The 20,402-nt window shown below is 40.2% G+C and overlaps 1 protein-coding gene across 1 annotated transcript in view; it reads left to right on the top strand.

Moving 5' to 3' along the window:
- Positions 1 to 20,402, top strand: part of galt (galactose-1-phosphate uridylyltransferase) — a 134,653-nt gene that overhangs the window by 110,206 nt on the left and 4,045 nt on the right. Inside the window, exon 9 of the mRNA XM_056244136.1 lies at positions 19,917 to 20,071. Coding sequence (XP_056100111.1) covers positions 19,917 to 20,071 — 155 coding nt within the window. The remainder of the gene's footprint in view (positions 1 to 19,916; positions 20,072 to 20,402) is intronic.

The raw sequence follows: 20,402 nt of genomic DNA, 5'->3' as shown, positions 1-20,402 counted from the left end.
GCATATTTTGTAAATTATTTTTCATAGGATTTCTTGGTAAAGACTACAGTTATCAGCATATATCAGGTAACCTAAAATGTGCTTCATTTAATGACTTCTTAATTAACTGCTTGTTTTTCGAAAATATGATTTAATACCAATGAGTTACATCAAGGGTCAAATAAAAAAGAAATGGCATATTCAAGTTAAAAGTTACAACTGAATGTTGAAACCATTGTGTTTCTACGTAGGCTGTACAGGTCAGGTATAAAGAATATTTTTGCTCAGGTGGCGAAAAATGTCCGCCCAATTGAAAAAAGTTTTGCTCAGCAAGAAAAAAAAATAGAGGGAACATTGCCTACCACCCCCCACTTTCTCAAATTCAGACGTGAGAGCCCAACTATCGTTTGTTTGCCGGATGTTATTGTCATGCTTCATCATTATCATCATGGCCGAAGCAGCAACTAAACCAAAGAAGGCGAAGGTTTTGTCGGAGGAGACTAGAAAGAGAAAAAGGGGGAGTGATAGAATCAAAGGCTGGACGAGTATCAATATTGGTCCAGCGTTCGCTCGCTGGTGTGAGCTAAAGGAGGAGGAGGGGTGCCCGACTGATGCTGACTTGGCCGTCATGCTTTTGGACTAGTAAGATTCATCTATGGTAGATTGATATTATATTATTGACGATATATGGCTATTACCTACCACACAAACATTTAATTGAATTAGCATATCCATTCTGTAAAATATTTGCCAATAGGCTACTATAATGATGCAGGCTTGTAAACGTGAGCTACGCGATCTTTTGCCGTTTGAAGAAACGAAACCCATGAAATTCTATTCATATCGCATGCTGAAATATATGCCACTGTACCTGGGATGAATTGATTGATTGATTTTAGACAGTAGTAGAAGACAATACTGTTTCCCAACTGTAGGGGGACCCAGAGAGCAAAAGTTACATAGTGTTACTTTAAGAAAATAATGTATTAAATACAAAGCATTTGTTTGAACAGATTTCAGTCTTGGCCTTAGATTCTGCTTTCAAGATCTGAGTTTAAGCCTTTTAGGCAACATTTAAACTGTAAACCAATCTTGGATCTTGGATTATTATGAAATTAGTATTTCTATTTAGTTTATATATATATATATATATCCCTCACATTTTCATGCCGTTATCACACAATTTTTAATGAGGGATAAAAGAAACCAAATGCTCCAAAAGTAATATAATAATGTGCTACTCAACATATAATATCTGTGCTGGACTTTAAACTTTGGTTTAAACAAGGAATTTTATTTTGATACTTATTTTTGAGTTTTCCTTAGTTTTCCTATGGCTTCCTGTTTAAAAGAGGAAGTAGGCCATATTTATCCTGTGCTTGAGTTGTGCAAGGTGCTCCATGTGGTTGGAGACATCCAGCTTCATGCCTATGAAAGCCCTTTGCAATGCAATATCTGTAAGTGACTGTTTGATTTTGTTTAGTGAGCATTATGTGTACTTTATTGTTCTGCTATGTAATGTAGCATTTAATTCAGCATGTGTGTTACTTTTTTCTACTCAAGTTTACAAAGTATTAATGCTGTTGATATACAACTGTATTGTTGTTGGTTATTTGCCTTGTGTGTTTGATTTATCCATTTACCCATGATTTATCGATTTTGTGAAATTCATGCTTGTGTATTTTCTCTTCTTTTTAGTTTCACACTTTTCATGATTAAACTATATAAATTGCACCTTCGTGGAGTTTACTGTGGAAGTGTTTAGCGACTGGAGAGCTGGATTGATTAAAACAGTGAGACCAGTGACAATATCCATAAAAACCCACTGGACGTTGGCAAGAAAATCCACTGATGACACAGAAAAAATTGTGCAGCGCAGCATTGTACTGTCTGCACAGTCGGTTACATCTACTGTATGTGATCGTAAATAAATGGGACAAAAAATATATATTTTTCAAAATGATAAGTGTTGGGGCAGCAATTCTGAAACTGTAGTTTGACAAGTTAAAGGTACTCATGAGTTTAAGTAGTTAAGATACAGTCAAGCTACTCTTCGGTGAAGTATCAGTGGATATATTAGGGATCCGTTGATAGACGCCTGCTTTTCGTGTGTATCTGTGTAAGTGCTCGTTTTTTGTTTTTGAAGCGTTGATCATTGTAGCCAATCACAGACATATGTTGAGCACGTGAATACGATGGCCAATCACAGACATATACTGTACATGTTGAGCGTGTGAACACAATGGCCAATCACAGACATGTTGAGCGTGAGAACACAATGGCCAATCACAGACATATATGTTGAGCGTGTGAACACAATGGCCAATCACAGACATATATGTTGAGCGCGAGAACACAATGGCCAATCACAGACATATATGTTGAGCGTGTGAACACAATGGCCAATCAGAGGTGTTTAAGAATCCGTTCAAGAGCACTCAACATGCTAGGGGGAAAATTTCAGTACCGACTAGGTAACGAAGTTGATACTTTTGACAACATTATAAGCTATTTCTTGATTCTGTTTTCTGTTCAATTGACAGATGCTTTGTTTAAGCAACGATGCAAAATATAATGTTTGTGATCTTTTGGCTTCATTACAAAACTGTTGTGGGACAGATTAAACTATGGTGGGTCATCATTAAATCAACACTGCCAATGGAATTGGCGAGTGGAATTTGCATGCTTAGCCACTCCCCCGTAAATACTTGTATATAAGATGCATGCATCCACTCATTCAGGTTTATGCTGAGGAGATGAGACGAGACCACAACCGGCCATTCAGCAATGGTTCAGGGTTGTGTCAAGGGGAACATAACCTCTCCATTCCCTCCATCAGGGATTAAGGGTTACATCAGTAACCAAGACTTTCTCCATCTGTCAGTCACCACAATGTTATGTCGACTGACAAATGGGGTCCCTATAGAATACGTCACAACCACTGAAGTGTGTTACGAGTGTTGGAGAAGCAGATGCTGGCAAGCTGTAGCGTGCCTTTTTGACAACTGCTCCCGTTGAATCGTAATCTACCCAGCGCCCCACGTAATCCCAGAATATTAGTCCTCCATGGCAACGGGATGGAAGGGACAGGGCTTACCGGAGATGCAGTGAGTGTGGTGTGACACTTACCTGGCTCCAAGGATCCCGCGAAGGGATTGCCAGAGATGCGGGAGATCGAATTGCGATCTCTTGGCTCATGGCAAATGTGGAAGAGTGGGGTCTGGGAATGAGGAAGCATAGCGTCGCTCACTGCCAGACCTTTCCCTGTATGGCCCAGAGATTGAAGATACTGCTCTTTTATAGAAAATGTGGGTACAGATAAAAGATATTATTATTTTATAAAAGAATAAAAAAACAAGTCCTCCTCTGGGGGAAGGAGCAGCTCCCCACATCTCTGAGCTGCCCATATCATGGCCACTGTGATGGACGTTACGAGGGTTTAGTGGCCTGAGGGACGGTTTGCATCACCTTCCTTAGGGAATCTCGAAGGGGCGGCCAGGGTGCCTCTAAGTCCCCTAGAAGGAACGATACCGCAGCGCCGCAGGACTTTGATGGGCCCCGGATAGCCGGCCTCCGGGCCGACGAGGAAGTCCGTCCCTGACTGGAACCGGGGGGCGGCCGAAAACAATGTTGCCCTTCTCCCCCTTATCTCTTATCTTATCCTTTATATCACCCTGTAGCCCAAGACTGGTTGCCCACTGAAGCTAAGCAGGCCTGAGCCTGGTTAGTACCTGGATGGGAGACCTACTGAGAAAACCAGGTTGCTGCTGTAAGAGGTGTTAGTGAGGCCAGCAGGGGGCGCTCACCCTGTGGTCTGTGTGGGTCCTAACGCCCCAGTATAGTGATGGGGACACTATACTGTCAAAGAGCACCGTCCTTCGGATGAGACGTTAAAACCGAGGTCCTGACTCTCTGTGGTCACAAAAAATCCCAGCATGTCTTTCGAAAGAGTAGGGGTGTAACCCCGGCATCCTGGCCAAATTTGCCCAGTGGCCTCTGTCCATCATGGCCTCCTAATAATCCCCATATACATATACCAATTGGCTTCATCACTGTCTCCTCTCCACCAGTAAGCTGGTGTGTGGTGGGCGTTCTGGCGCAATATGGGTGCCATCGCATCATCCAGGTGGATGCTGCACATTGGTGGTGGTTGAGGAGATCCCCCCTTCTATGTAAAGAGCTTTGAGTGCAGAGAAAAGCGCTATATAAATGTAATGAATTATTATTATTATTATTATTATTATCGCACCCCAAGTTTGTGGAGAACCCGGTGCTAAATGACTCGTAGACGACCTGAAGTTCACCGCAATTGCACGCTCCACCTGGGGAATCTCCTCATAACCCTTGGCGGCCCCAACATCGAGAGTAATGAGATTTAGGTGCCTTCCACGACTTCTAAATCTACTCATGCACTTCTGGGAAGAAATATATTCATATAAGTTTATTCATAATTTGGGGCTTTGGTTCCATTATATGCAAATTAATTATCCTTTTTAGAAATTATAGCTTTCGCTGCCTTTTGTGGTTACGCTTCTTATGCATGCTTGCAGTGTGAAACTTTTCTTATCCTTTAAACTTTATTTCAAATAATACATTTCCAGTAACATGTACTGTAACATCATGCATGCTGTTTATTTTTGTGAGGTTATATTTGTTACAATGCATATGCTCATATAATGCAAATTGAGTAGAATGAAAATAACTTTATGCCAGTAATGAAGATACAGGACAGCAGTCATTGAAAAGACATTTAGCAGCCAGTGGGAATATCTGATCGAGCAGACGAGAGACGTTGAGGAGCAACTAGAGAGATGGCACAGACACAGGGTTATATTACGCTCTCTCTCTAGCTCTGCTCTCTTTAATAGCTTACCCATCAGCAGCGTTGAACCACCTACAGAAGTTGTCAAAGCCTCTTCTTCAATATACAATGAGTAACTTGATGTGTCACTATCACTCTTTAAGAACGAATCTCAACGAGAGGTAGGAAAATTGCAGTGGGATTATAGACGGATAGGATTTTTTTTTTTTTTTGGTTATGTTGTCTCCTCAAAGAAACATTTTGAGAATGTTGAAGACAGAACTAATTTAGATTTTGCAAATGGCCAAGTCAAAGCAGGGCTCCAGTCTGTGACTAAATTGTTTGTAAATGTGAAAAAAAGAATGTTAGTTCAATAACAAAAAGAAATGTAATTTCTTTGGGAAACGAAATGTTTGTGTGGAAACTTTGTGACCATATGTGGTTTTGTCAGATATTATCTTCCTGCATGCAACAATAATAATAATAATAATAATAATTTGTTACATTTATATAGCGCTTTTTCTGGGACCTCAAAGCGCTTCACATATGGATGGGGGAATCTCCTCAACCACCACCAATGTGCAGCATCCACCTGGATGATGCGACGGCAGCCATATTGCGCCAGAACGCCCACCACACACCAGCTTACTGGTGGAGAGGAGACAGAGTGATGAAGCCAATTAGTATATAGGGATGATTAGGAGGCCATGATGGACAGAGGCCAAGGGGCAAATCTGGCCAGGATGCCGGGGTTACACCCCTACTCTTTCGAAAGACATCCTGGGATTTTTTGTGACCACAGAGAGTCAGGACCTCGGTTTAACGTCTCATCCGAAGGACGGTGCTCTTTGACAGTATAGTGTTCCCTTCACTATACTGGGGCGTTAGGACCCACACAGACCACAGGGTGAGCGCCCCCTGCTGGCCTCACTAACACCTCTTCCAGCAGACACCTGGTTCTCTCAGGAGGTCTCCCATCCAGGTACTGACCAGGCTCAGCCCTGCTTAGCTTCAGTGGGCAACCAGTCTTGGGCTACAGGGTGATACGGCTGCTGGTCAACCAATACAGAATGAGCCGTGAGGTCCATTTCATGAACAAATTACTTTTGTTCACCAGTTCTTTTTAATGAGCCTCGACTCATTTGCAAATTAGCGGCTTGAATCAGGCTCCGTAAGTGAACATTTCAAAGCTGTTACTGAATTCACAACTGATTCCGATTCAAAATTAACACAACATTTTTATTGTGATTGTTTTTAACATGTATGTCCCAAATGGTAAAGTTGAATGCACTAAGAAACTTTGTTTGGGTGACATTTTGGAACCATAATCAATACATGCAATATTCTTACAAAACAAAGTGATATTTATCCACCTTTTTTAATACAAGAACAGAAACACATTTAATGTGTCGAGGCTTCCGTTATCATCTGCTTCCAGCTGTTTTAAGGGATGCACCGATATCACTTTTTAAGGATCGAGTACGAGTACCGATATTTTATTTATGGTACTCCGCCGATACCGATGCCTGTTGTTCTGGGGGTTTTTTTCTTCTCGTTTTTTTTTTGTGGCGATTTTCTAACAACACAATGAGACTAATTAATAATGAATATAGGACAGCATCTTTATTACGAACAACTTCCAACTCATATTATGAAAAAAGAAATCATTCTTATGTGCTTATCACAAATTTTCAAAGCACATATTTCACAGTGTCCAATAACCTCCAAAGGGCATAACCAAGGACATAATAAATGTCATTTTTACCTGCCTGTCACAAAAGTTGCCATAAAGTGCCAAAGAAATATCACAGAAGAAATGTTTATAACATAATAACACTGTGTAACAATGTAATCACAGCCGAAGTGAAATATTATAGTGTACTGTTAAACACTATAACTGCAGAAAGAGTGTTCATAAGAATTAAGAAATAAGCTAAGGATGTTCCTCACAGCATTTGTACACTTTGTTTTTGAAGAAGTTCATTAGGACTATTTTTCAAAAGTAAGTGGCAGTTTCTTTTTAAGGAACAGAAGCATCTCTGCATGTTCAGCAACAAGCCTGCTTCTGCTTTCATTCAGAATGTGTGACACGGAGCTAAACAATCTCTCACTTTCCACGCTACTGCGAGGGGCTGAAAGATATTTTTGTGCCATTTGAGCCCGATCCGGAAATCACAGATTATTAACTGCCCTGAACTTGAAGGGTTTGTCTCTGAACGATGCACAGTGGTCTCTCCAAGGTATGCTTCCAGCTGTATGGTAGCAGCTGTTGGAGATCTGCTCATAGATTGTAGATGCATCTGCAATTTCTTCAAAAACACTGTCCAGACTGGTACTGGTCACTGTGAGGCCTTTGGACAGCTGGTTCTCTGTGCTCCTCAGCTGTGGCTGTCTCTCCAACAGATGTTTTTTGCAGCTCCAGTACCACCATTTCTTTGACCTGCCTTGCAGTGTCTGTGTTGGAGAAGAATTGATCTTTATACCTCAAACAAAAAACCAATGACAATATAAGCATTCATTTTATGCAGTAAGAAAAAAAATATCTCTTGCATTTTAGAATTTAAATTAAATAGATCACCCCAACATTTATTATTATTTTTATTTTATCGTTATGATGAAATTATTTAATACAGAAACGTAATAGTATATAATAATAATATATACACGTATTTAATTAAAAATGTAAAATTATTCATTTAAATTTCAATTATTTAAAAAATGTTTTTACCTTGGATCGAGTAACGTTGCGATGCAGTAAAGCGGGTTTTCTTCAATGTTGGAGAAGCGCTTCTGCAAAGCTAGTTTTGATACCTTGGTCCTCATCCATATGTTTCAATAACAGTCTATGTAGCACAGTAACAGCAGGAACTACATCTGAGGCTAAAGCATCTGAAGAACTCACTTGACGAGTCATTTCTTCAAAGGGAGCCAAGACATTTAGCATCTTCTCCATAAGATCCACTGGTTTGCTGTTAAGACACATACACACCAATGGCCCGTTTCTGCTCAATCAGAGACTGCACCATGTAGAATGTGCTATTCCAACGAGTCTGCACGTCTTTTAATGGGCTGACCGAGTTGTATCTGGATATCCTGTAACCGAAAGTATGCCAGGTTGGAATGTTTAAAGTGGCCGACTATTTTGCGCCCGACTCCCAAGGCATCAGCAATGCTGCGCTGTGATAGCAGACGGCTGCAGCGTATGTGCCACACACGGAAGACTAGAAACTCCGGCCTCCTCCATGCCCTTTATCATGTTTCTGGCATTGTTACGGACCACGACATGTGGGAGCCTCGGAGTTGCTTTGCATGGAGCATGATTTGTTGTAGATTGAAATCGCCATCTATCCATTGTGCCGTTAAGCTGATGAGAGAGAATGGATTTACACTACTACTCCAAATGTCAGTGGTAAAGCTAATCGCTTTTATGGTGATGTGCTTTTTCACGGCGTCGTGTATCTGTGGTAATACGACCTCTGTGACATAGCGGCGACTGGGAATCTCGTAAGGGGTGTCCTGACTTATGCACCCTGTATTTTAAGGAAGAACATTTATTTATTTACGATACATTATTCATTCACAAAGAAAATTGTTGTCTTTAAAGGTTAGATTTTAATAATTTTTTTAATTAAGGTATTAAGATCAATTTCTAAATTTCCTTTTTAGTCAACTTTAGCATGGGTGTGTTCACTTGTGCTGAGCACTGTATGTATACTAAATATTTGGCAGCCCTTTTTCTTCTATTTCTTTGCTTGTACTCTGTTGTTTGTTTGGCAAAGTGTGTGTGATGATTTCTGCATCTTAGCTATAATTGGTGATGAGAAAGATGCACATTTGAGGTCAATCATGTAAAGTGTTCACTATAAGGTATGACAGAGAATGAGAAACTGAGCGTTTAAATGTGTGCAGGGCTATGCACGTCTCTCCTATAGTGTGCACTTGGCCTTAGCGGTTGATCTTTCAATAGCCTTGAACTCATCTGCAGAAACTGTCAAATCCTCTCCTTCAATTTAAAAACTAGATGTGTCACTAGTCACTTTTTGAGAAGTGACAAGTGACTCATCTGAGATTGAAAAATTGCCAGATCTACAGCCATTTTTTCCCCAGTCACATAGACCATTTCATTTGACAGATTTTTTGTCTTGAAGTTCTAGCATTCAGTACACACTGGAGTGGTGAAGCTAGTTTAAGTGTATTCGATTCTATTCTGTCATAAAGTTGCTTCTTCGAATATCTGTTGAAGTAAATCATCAGAAGAGGATCGCTTTTAGTTACCCACCATAACCTCCTGGCACTTATCCTTCGTCGCCGGGATCCACAGGCCATTTCATACCCGACAAATGAATTATCCTCATAAAAGGGATGGCATCGTCCTTAATATGCCATGGTCAGGCTTGTCTGAATAAGCAGCCAGGCATATTAAATCATTCTTACACAGATATTAGGGCTATTCTGTCAGAGAAACACTTAAAACACCAGGGTGGGCTGCAGTTTTCTCCATGCATGTGTGAGGTCTGAAACATTCAAATATTCTGTTCTATTTGAGACTCTGTTGTTTTGTGTTATTTTTTATATTTAATTCACTTTGCTTCTGTCTGAATCACATTTGTCACCTTGAATCAAATTGAGACCAATGACTCGAATATATTACATCTGTACAACCTCCAAAATAACACTGCGGCTGCATCTGAAATCGCATACTTCCCTGTTATATTGTAGGCGAAAAATACTTTCACATTATTTTAATTGAGATCTTAAAAACTGAAAGTTTCTCAAACTATGTTTCATCTGTTTTAAAACATTTATCACATATCCTATACTAAAGATCTGATCATGGCCTTGATCAACCTTCAAGTGGAATTTTAATTCAAATGATTAACATGTCATTTGAATTAAACATGTCGAGTTGTTGGTCTCCGGTCCCCCTTCTTTTTAAGAAGGGGGACCGGAGGGTGTGTTCCAACTACAGGGGGATCACACTTCTCAGCCTCCCCGGGAAAGTCTATGCCAGGGTACTGGAGAGGAGAATACGGCTGATGTGCTTTGTTGATTTGGAGAAGGCATTTGACTGTGTCCCTCACGGCGTCCTGTGGAGGGTGCTCCGGGAGTATGGGGTCCGGGGCCCTTTGCTAAGGGCTGTCCGGTCCCTGTACGACCGGAGCAGGAGCTTAGTTCGCATTGCCGGCAGTAAGTCAGACTTGTTCCCGGTGCATGACTCCGGCAGGGCTGTCCTTTGTCACCGGTTCTGTTCATAACTTTTATGGACAGAATTTCTAGGTGCAGCCAGGGGCCGGAGGGTGTCAGGTTTGGGGACCACACAATTTCGTCTCTGTTCTTTGCGGATGATGTTGTCGTGCTGGCCCCTTCAGATCAGGACCGTCAGCGTGCACTTTATGGACAGAATTTCTAGGTGCAGCCAGGGGCCGGAGGGTGTCAGGTTTGGGGACCACACAATTTCGTCTCTGTTCTTTGCGGATGATGTTGTCGTGCTGGCCCCTTCAGATCAGGACCGTCAGCGTGCACTTTATGGACAGAATTTCTAGGTGCAGCCAGGGGCCGGAGGGTGTCAGGTTTGGGGACCACACAATTTCGTCTCTGTTCTTTGCGGATGATGTTGTCGTGCTGGCCCCTTCAGATCAGGACCGTCAGCGTGCACTGGGACGGTTTGCAGCCGAGTGTGAAGCGGCTGGGATGAGAATCAGCACCTCCAAATCCGAGGCCATGGTCCTCAGTCGGAAAAGGGTGGCTTGCCCACTTCAGGTTGGTGGAGAGTTCCTGCCTCAAGTGGAGGAGTTCAAGTATATTGGGGTCTTGTTCACGAGTGAGGGAAGGATGGAATGGGAGATTGACAGACGGATCGATGCATCTTCTGCAGTAATGCGGTCGCTGTACCGGTCTGTTGTGGTGAAGAAAGAGCTGAGCTGCAAGGCGATGCTCTCGATTTACCGATCAATCTACGTCCCTTCTCTCACCTATGGTCATGAGCTTTGGGTCATGACCAAAAGGACAAGATCCTGGATACAGGCGGCCGAAATGAGCTTTCTCCGCAGGGTGGCTGGGTGATCCCTTAGAGATAGGGTGAGGAACTCGGTCACTCGGGAGGAGCTCAGAGTAGAGCCGCTGCTCCTCCACATCGAGAGGGGTCAGCTGAGGTGGCTCGGGAATCTGTTCCGGATGCCTCCCGGACGCCTTTCCCGGAAAGGTGTTCCGGGCGCGTCCCGCTGGGAGGAGACCCCGGGGAAGACCTAGGACACGCTGGAGGGACTATGTCTCCCGGCTGGCCTTGGAACGCCTCGGGGTCCCCCCGGAAGAGCTGGAGGAAGTGTCTAGGGAGAGGGAAGTCTGGGCGTCTCGCTTAGACTGCTGCCCCTGCGAACCGGCCCCGGATAAGCGTAAGAAGATGGATGGATGGATGGATAACATTTCTGATCTTCAGGCAGTCACTTTTAAGAAAAAATCTATTGAAACAAAATCTAAGAATTTAAGAAAATTACAAATAATACTCACAAATTCCTAATTAATAATATTTTTTTGAATTCCAATGGAACAATATAAAGTAGAATCTTCTTGATTTTGACACTTTTATAAATGTATTATTCTGCTATTATGAAGCTATATTATTATGATCATTTTAATACTAGATTTTTAAAAACACCTTTTTTCACCTTTCAAACCATTCTAAGGAGCAGAAATGTTCCCTTAACTGAAGAATCAACAACATATGGTTCACATGTATATTAATAATCTGTGTGTGTTGTATGATTTCATAGCGCTCACATTTGTTCATTGATGTGCCATACACCCAACTAAATATGGCGTCTCTCCAAGGTGCCTTTTAGTAAAGATGTCGAGTCTCAATTGGAGCTGAGAACAGCTTACAGAAGTGTGTGTGAGAGGAGGATACGGCTGAACAGAAGTTTGGCTCTCGATGCTTCCCTTCACAGGGGCTGGGAGGAACCGAGAGAACTTGGAAAATCAATGTTTCAAGGAATTGTGCTCGACATTGAAGGCTTCATTAACAATGTGCTTCAAGAGACGCATAACTGTGAATGAATCAACTCATTTATCAACTCCTTTTTATTATAGCCTTCAAAAACTGGTAGAAATAGTTTACACTAGGAACAGGAATCTGTGTTGAGAGACAATTAGAGTCAGTTTTGAGGAATGTTACCTCTTATTTAATAATGTGTTATATTATTGTGTTAGTCCTAATATCCATCCATCCATCCATATACTTATTTGTGTAAAAGATTAATAATCATGTAAATAGCCTGGGGCAGGGTAGTGTATAGCTAAAAAATATGTAATATTCAAATTCTTTTGATTTAGAAAGATATTGTAAGCAACAAGTATGTACTCAAATTATCTGTTTATTTAAACTAGTAATTTGCTAGAATTATATTATTCTGTCTCAGAGTTTATATTGGAGCTACAATGTTAGTACATGCAAATTTCACAAATGAATCCTCATTGCGATACCACCTTCAAATACCTTTGTCCCTGATATAATCCAAATAGCTTTCTTTTCCCAGAAGAACCCCCCATATTGGCCTGATTACATTTCAAATTCACTGTTTTGATAAGACCATGCCATGCATAGTAAAAAAAAAAAAAAGAAGAAGAGAAGTAAACAATAAAAGCCCTAGAGATGAGAACTGGCATTTCTCCTAAGCTTTGCATCATGGGTATGAAGCCTCAGATTAAGTTGGGAACAAGCTATTTTTATTAGGCCTGTTTACAAGCCACAGTCTGTTAGGGATGGGTGAAGGGGTGAGGCGAGGACTCAAGAATGCAGATATGGGCTTTTTATTCATAAAAAAAAATAAAAAAAAACAAAACAAAAACTACCCTGTGGGGAAAAAAACATGACTGGCTGGACAAGGCAAGGCAAGGCAGGAAACAACAGGTAAACATGACACACAAGGAGAATAAATATGGAGAGCAAATAAAACAGATAACGAGAAAGTACAGGTGGGGAACATAATCATATGACAAGAAGGACGGGGTTATACAGTAGACAGGAGAGCACATGGCACATAGAAACAAACATGACAAGCCATGTGCTCACAGCAAACATGACAAAAACAAGCAATCAGTTATATTAAAAATATCCTGGCTCTTCAAAGCTTTGAGGAGATTTTGAAGCCCAAAAAAGTGCATCCATCCATCATAAAAGTAATCCACATGACTCCAGGAGGTTAATAAAGACCTTCGCAAAGCAGAGCAATGCATTTTTGTAAGAAAAATATCCATATTTATAACTTTGTAGCAGCCGTACGCAAGTCTAGTTCCATCGGAAAAGTGACCTCTGACCCATATTGACGAACGCTGACGCATACAGGATAGAGCAAAACAAAACACCGCTCATGAATTAGAAGTTTAAGATGAGAATTTTTAAAGAGAAATGTGGGAGGAGCTTGAGCTTGTTGCCCAGATCTATTTGTTTGAACCGCGCGAGGCGTCTACTTTCACCTAAGCTTACGCTACTCCTACATCATGCGTCATGTGTCGGGTCAGAGGTCACTCTTCTGCCGGAACGCGATTTGCATACGGCTGTTAACGGAAGCTAGTGATTACAATTTATAAAGTTATAAATATGGATATTTATCTTTCAGAAACGCATCGCACTGCTTCAGAAGGCCTTTATTAATCCATACCCTGGAGCCGTATGGATTACTTTTATGATGGATGATGCACTTTTTTGGGCTTCAAAATCTCAGTTACCATTCACTTCCATTCTAAAGCTTGGAAGAGCCAGGATATTTTTTTATATAATTCAGATTGTGTTTGGCAGAAAGAAGAAAGTCACAAACCATGTGGCAAAACAATTCAAAAAACTTAAGCAGCTGCATCGCAGTACCCTGGCAACCACAAACCAACATGTTAAAAGAAAATACACTCTAAGGGCCCTATCACACACTCAGCCCAGTTGCGGCGCCAGGCGCGACGCAAGTGTTTTGTGCTAGTTTCAGCCCGACGCGGTTATCATTTTCACTTCCTGCGCCATAGCAAATGGATTTGTGCCTATATGTTCGCCCATGGGCTGCTGGTCTGAAAACGAGGTGGTTCAGGCACATTGTTTGTGCGTTGTATTGTTGGCAACTGAAATAGACTGAGCCACTGACCAACTGAAACCTGGTCTAAAGTCAATGGCGCAATAATTTTTTGTTATGTAAAGGGCGCATTAGTAATATGAGCCTATATGCGGGTCCACAACGCGCGTACACTCTGCTTATTACACACACAGGGACGTGCAGCCGCACACAAACATGTCAAATATTAACAATAAAAGGATTACAATGTAAAAGATTATTTTTGTGTACAGAAAGATATTCTGGAATCCAGCTTGTCCCGTAGATGTTCTGCTTGTGAGTTTTAACCTTGCACATGAGCAGATCCGGGTAACGCTTCCTTTTACAGTACTGTACTTACGTGTACTTACAGTGTACTTACCTAGAAAGTACTGGCTAATATAAGGTAAGTACATGGGTTAGGGGTAGGTTTAGGGGTAGATTCAGGGTTAGTACCTAGTTATTACCCAGTAATTGTAATTACTATAATAAGTACATAGTATGTACATGGGTAACAGGACTGTAAAAGGAAGCGTTACCCAGATCCGTTTCCTCTCTGGAAAAGCAAGTCTTTCCGCTTGCAAATTCCTCCATGTAAATAGCGAATCCATCATGGCGCGAGTGCAACTGGCTTTTAAAGGGAATGGGAGATGAGACTCTGATTGGTTTATTACACAATATGCTCAAAACACACCCATTACTCATTAAGAGAATAGGGACAACCCTTTTAGACCATGCGCCGGGAGCGCCGACCATTTTTCCCGTCGTTAAACTAGCAAAAGTGGATTCGGACACGACCTGAGTGCACTTCCGCCGTGCGCTTTAGGCCATCGCTAAGCAGTTACATAAAAAACACCCTCAAAACCCTTAGCAATCACATAGCACAACACAGGCAGTTTTAGAAAGACCAAGTACCACTCATATTTTCTTCAGAAAACAAAAATCTAGTTGTTAATTATGTTAATTTATGCATCTGTAAACATCCTGATGGATTTTCTGGATGTCAGTCTTGTTCCCATGAGCACAACAGATTCCAGCAGTGGCAAGCCTCATCGTGAGAGTCTCGATGTCCTGACCTCCTGATGCTAGAGAACATCTAGTATCTGATGGACAGGTTGTTTGACATGGTCCTGATGAACTCAATGATTGTTCAGTACATGGTCGGCATGTCCACCTCCTACAGTGTGTGTGAGCGAGTCTCCTCAGATACAGATACCTTATGAAGAGAGCTGGAGATTTTTTCGAGAGGATTATATGTTTCTCTTCACTCAGTTATAGAGAGCCAAGTCAGAAGATTACAGAAAGTGATGAGTGCAAGCTGTCCAGGACATATTTCACTCCAAAACCAAACGTAGGAAATAAGATGTACAAGCCACAAGCTTCACTTTCAACCGTTTTTGGTTTTAGGAGACCTCGACTTTGATTTAATGTTTGGAAAAGTGGAAAGTCACATTTAATAAAGGATGCCAGTACACATCGCGTCCCATGAAAAGCTTGTTATTTTGTTTCCAATGGAGCTCATTAGTTTGGGGAAAGGAAATATTTGTTTTTGTTTTTTTTGTCACCGAAGGCACAAAGGCATTCTGATGAGCCGGGGAGGTAGCGTTAGCGGGCTAATTAGCACAGCTCTGTTGTGTGTTAGCAGCATGGCAACTTTTACCGTTAATGAGACACTCTTGCTGATGTCACCTTCTGGTCTTACTTAATTTGGTTCCTTGAATAAGTTTTACTTTTGCAAATATAGGTAAAATCTTCTGGCTGAATACAAGTATTAGACTTTTCACACTTGAAATAGTTCATCATTCTAAACCCCGGGGAAACGGAAACCCTGGGTTATTTTGCTTCACGTTTCACACTGCTCGAAATTGACCCAGGGTTAACTATTAGCCCTGGGTATTCATAAACTGATTTTTTTTTACTTAAACTTGCTTCATGTTCTTATTTGCATATTTGCAATGTCAGTATCATTGATTGGACGAATCTAGCATGCAACCTGTTAACTAGGGCTGTTCGATTCTGAAATATTTGGAATCGACTCCGTTTCCTCGTTCTGGAATTGGTGGACTCGTTTCCAAAAATCGATTTCTCACTGTTGGTTGGAGGAACATGTTCACCTATTCTTGCGTGTCCGTCCACGTAATATGAAGTCTAATTTTTTGATTTATAGATCAATATTTATCTTGTTTCATTCTTCATAGATGGGTGTTCATAGAGCTTTTTTTGCTGTGCATTATGGAATTAAATTCTCCTTGAAGGATAGATACACCTCAGTGTAATTTTATTATTACTGAGATATTATTACTGTTTTTATTAATATTTTTAAAATGAGTATTTAATTCAAATTTAGCTTTTATTTTTGCATTGGTATTTGTTTTTTTCTTTTTAGGTTTAGGTAATTTTCAAGAAACTTTATTTTTTATGATTTTAGTTTTGTTTAACAGAAATAATCATGCTACAATGTATCTTCAGAATATTCCCTATAGTAAAACTTCAAGACCAATTGTCCGGCGGCTCACTGGGTTTTGTAACTTGGCTCATAAGAGGGTTTGGTGACATCATCAGAAAAGGAAAGTTGTTTGAGACGATGAAGCAAATACTTACCTTTTTCACATTTTATTTTATTTTATTCATATCTTTTTTTTTTCAGTGGGTAAAGTTATAAAATAATGTTTACCTCCAACAAATACCTTTTCCTGATGATCCTCTATTAGCAGATGAAGGAATATCGAGGCATGTCAATTGAAGGCTAAAAGAAGACAAAGACCACACGATCAGCAAGAGCCAGTTGGCTTTCAGTCTGTTTAGGCACATCTAGCATGTAAAACAGGTTTTAGCTTCCACCACTAAAGGCTGTTGGAGCTTAGTATGGTCTGTATATAATAAACAGCTCCCCTTTTACAGCAAGAAATGTAATGCATTTCATATTTAAAATGTATTCAGGAGAACCAGGATAAACAGTCATGGCACATTATTTAGACTGCAAAAATGACCAGCCAGTCACTGTAACTAGTGGAACTTTTCAGTCCTGAAATCCTGCTTTTACTGTCATTGAAGTTGTTTGTGTTTTGGCCATTTCTGCACAGTGGTGCAAATTGACAATTATTAGATAGCTTCAGTCTTTTCCAAACAAATAAACATATAGTGTAGCTTTGTGGATAAGACTTGTGAAGACTTTAATTGAATAAAAGCTCTAAAAGCATACCTTGAATTCAGCTTGCCTTATTATTTATATCCATGTTCATCATGAAAGGGACATATTTCTGTTTACGCAAAAAGAGTTCCTATTTTTATTCAGAGCAAACTTCAGATCAACTTTGCATTATATATTAGCGAGAGTCTGCTCTGTTTTGATGCACTATTGTCACTGCTAATGAGGCAACCAAAATTAGAATTGCTTCAGCCTTGATTTAAATTGGTGGTTGTGAAAACGAAGTGTGTGTGCGTGTGTGAGTGTTAATTATACTATTATATGTGTGTGTTAATTATACTATTATAAATATTAAAAATATACAAAACATAAAACATACATGGCAACCTTACCTTACTTAACAGTTATGAAGAAAACTCTTGTCTGAACTCAGTGTTTAGAACAAACCTACAAAACCACTATTGGAGAAAACGCACATTTGTGCAACTGGACTTTTGACTCAAAGTTATTGACTTGATGATACTTGTGACAACTGCCCTGGTCTTCCCTTTCTACAATTTGAAAGAGCACACACACACACACACACGCATACATAATTACCACTCATCCACTTATTTGCCATATCGTTTTATTGATCTGACATATTTGACTTGTGTTCCTGAGTGCAAATAGACTTCAGCAAAAGTTGGGTGGTTCATTATTATTCAGCGATATTCATGAATCATAATAATGGTACATGTTAGGCGTATGAGCAATCCAATTGCATGCAACGTTCCCAATTGTATTCGAAGCGATGACATCACTATAATTGGTAAATAGACATGGAATATCTTGTAGAGCTCAGCTCACCAAACTTGATATTCTTGGCCGTTGTGCCGAGTGTTTTTACACGTTCAGACTGTTTAAATTAGGTCCAGCGTTGGAGAATCTGAGCCTTTTATTATTTTCACTGGCACGGATGAAAATGGCCGCTAGCCAGCGATCTCTACATACCTTCGCACTGCATTGAAGTAACCCCTGAGAGCCGGGAAACCAAATGTAAAGCAGGAACGTCAACAAACGCGGGAAGAAACCCAAGACGGGCCAAAAAGAGATATGTGAGTGCTGGGAAGCAAGACCCCGATCCAAACCCTGTAACATCCAGCTAGCATGAGGCGGTCGAGAAAATGCCAGCAAAGGAAATGAACAGCCGTTTGACTGGAGCAGTCGGGATGAATCTGATTTAACTTGCATGATACGCTTTTCATTCATTACATGGGGATAAGAGAGGGGGATCTGGGATTGGGCGGACTGCCAAACCACTGGTTCTCACAGCCATTTTATAACTTAATATGCACCGTGAAACCTTAAAGAGAGGTCTCACAATGCCACTGGCATCCGAAGGTTTGCAGGCCTTGTTATTGTACATTGGCTGGGTTCGTAATGAAGGATTTAAATGCTGTGGTTTGTTCTGTTCAGCATATTCAGCTTTGATGTATAGCCACGCGTCTTTTTCTCATAAGATAGATGGATGCCAAGTCAATTTGATCGGAATGAATCGCGCACGAATGAATTTTTGAAGGGGTTCTGAGAATGACCTCCGTCGGGATAGCTGGCATTTTTTTGATCTGTTGCTGAAAATGAAACACATAGTAAACTTAATGAGCCATCGCATTCTGCGTCTTAACTTCTTAATGGGAACGACTGAACTTTCATTTCCTTGCAAAGATCACGTCTGTTCAGTCGACAGAGGTCGTGACATCATTCTAGAATCAATATGAATTTAAACTTGACCCTATTACTTTCTTAATAAATGTTCTTGGTCTTATTTGATAGAGTTCATCATGGAAAGTTATTCCAAAAAACGTTTGTCTTTGTACTCTTTCGTCAAATAATAACTTGGTCTAAGGGCAGATGGCAGCTATTTTATTATTGTAGGTAATCTTTTCTGTTTTATGCAGTGGTTTAAGGCCCTGATATACTCACAGAGAAGTTAAAAGGGTAAAAAGAAGTTTGAAATACCTTTTCTGTGATATATTAGACGTGCATTAAATGTATTAAAGGAGTAATGCGATTAAGCTATAGCATTTGTGCAGTTATACTATGTTTTTCATACAAATACCATAGAAACCATATACTGTAGTTACATTTTACCACGGTAGCGAGTTGCTATATGCAGGGTTATCATGATCTAAATGTATGCTACTATGGAAGAGCAATGGTTAATTTTAATAAAACTCAAATAATATAAAAAATTTACGGTATAAAATTACAATTTTTATTGATGTTACTGTTTTTGTTAATGAACATTTACATCTGCATCTTAACTCAAGCTACTGTCAAATGTGAATTTCTAAGAGCCAAGACATGTAATGATATTAATATTGCTGCCTGCACTGCAAATCATAAAAGTCAGGCAACACAAACCTGTTTCATGACTTGAAACAATATCACCCGTTAGAACATGCAGACACTAAGAAATGTATTTATTTTGTAAAGGCAAAATGACTGGAAAAGTGTACAGAATTCAAAAAATATTTTGAATGCTACCTCAGATTTGTGAAATGTTCACTTGTTTGGGAAGTATTTGTCATGTTCCCACAATAAAGAGTAGTTTAAAACCACAATTAATGGTCTGGTTTCTACATCTTTCACTTGGGAGACAAATATAATCGTGATCATTTTTTTTCGACTATATCGCTCGGCCCTACTTGGACTACATTTTCATTCTCCCCACAATCCACTGCAAACTCGCTTTTAGGTCTGGCTCTATTTTCTCATTTAAAATCCATTTGGAAATATGTCACATTATGGAAGAAAATTGGGTTGGGCATATGTTGTTTTAAATTGAAATTGAATGTAGATATGATGATGCTCTTAATAGTGTCCAATAACATTGCATTATGTGTGGTAACAGTTGTGGTCTGTTACACTCCAGGGGCTCCGACAGGAAGTCATCTAAAGGAAGACATGAGCCACTGGCAGCTGCACGCTCACTACTATCCTCCTCTACTGCGATCCGAAACCATACGCAAGTTTATGGTTGGATATGAGATGCTAGCTAATGAACAGAGGGATCTTACACCTGAACAGGTATGTTTTCTTTTTTCTTGTAAAACAAATACGGTAGCACTTTATTTTACAGTCAAGTTCTCTATGTACATACTATGTACTTATTATAGTAGTCACAATAACTGTGTAATTACTAGGTAATAACCCTGAACCTACCCTGAAACCTAACTTTAACCCATGTAGTTACCTTATATTACCCAGTAAGTGCACATACCGTAAAATAAAGGGTTACACTTTATTTGAATGTGTCCGTGTAACAGTGCAATTATAAATGTAAGTACTGAATAATAATAATTAACTGTATGTACTTGCTATAGGGTTAGGATTAGAGCGTGGTTTGCATGTAATTAAG

Source organism: Rhinichthys klamathensis, unplaced genomic scaffold (assembly GCF_029890125.1).
Source record: "Rhinichthys klamathensis goyatoka isolate OS25496 unplaced genomic scaffold, OSU_Roscu_1.1 h1tg000926l_1, whole genome shotgun sequence".
In the NCBI taxonomy this organism is placed as follows: Eukaryota; Metazoa; Chordata; class Actinopteri; order Cypriniformes; family Leuciscidae; genus Rhinichthys; species Rhinichthys klamathensis.
Note: the sequence above shows the minus strand (reverse complement) of the source record. Positions and strands in the feature narration are given on the sequence as shown.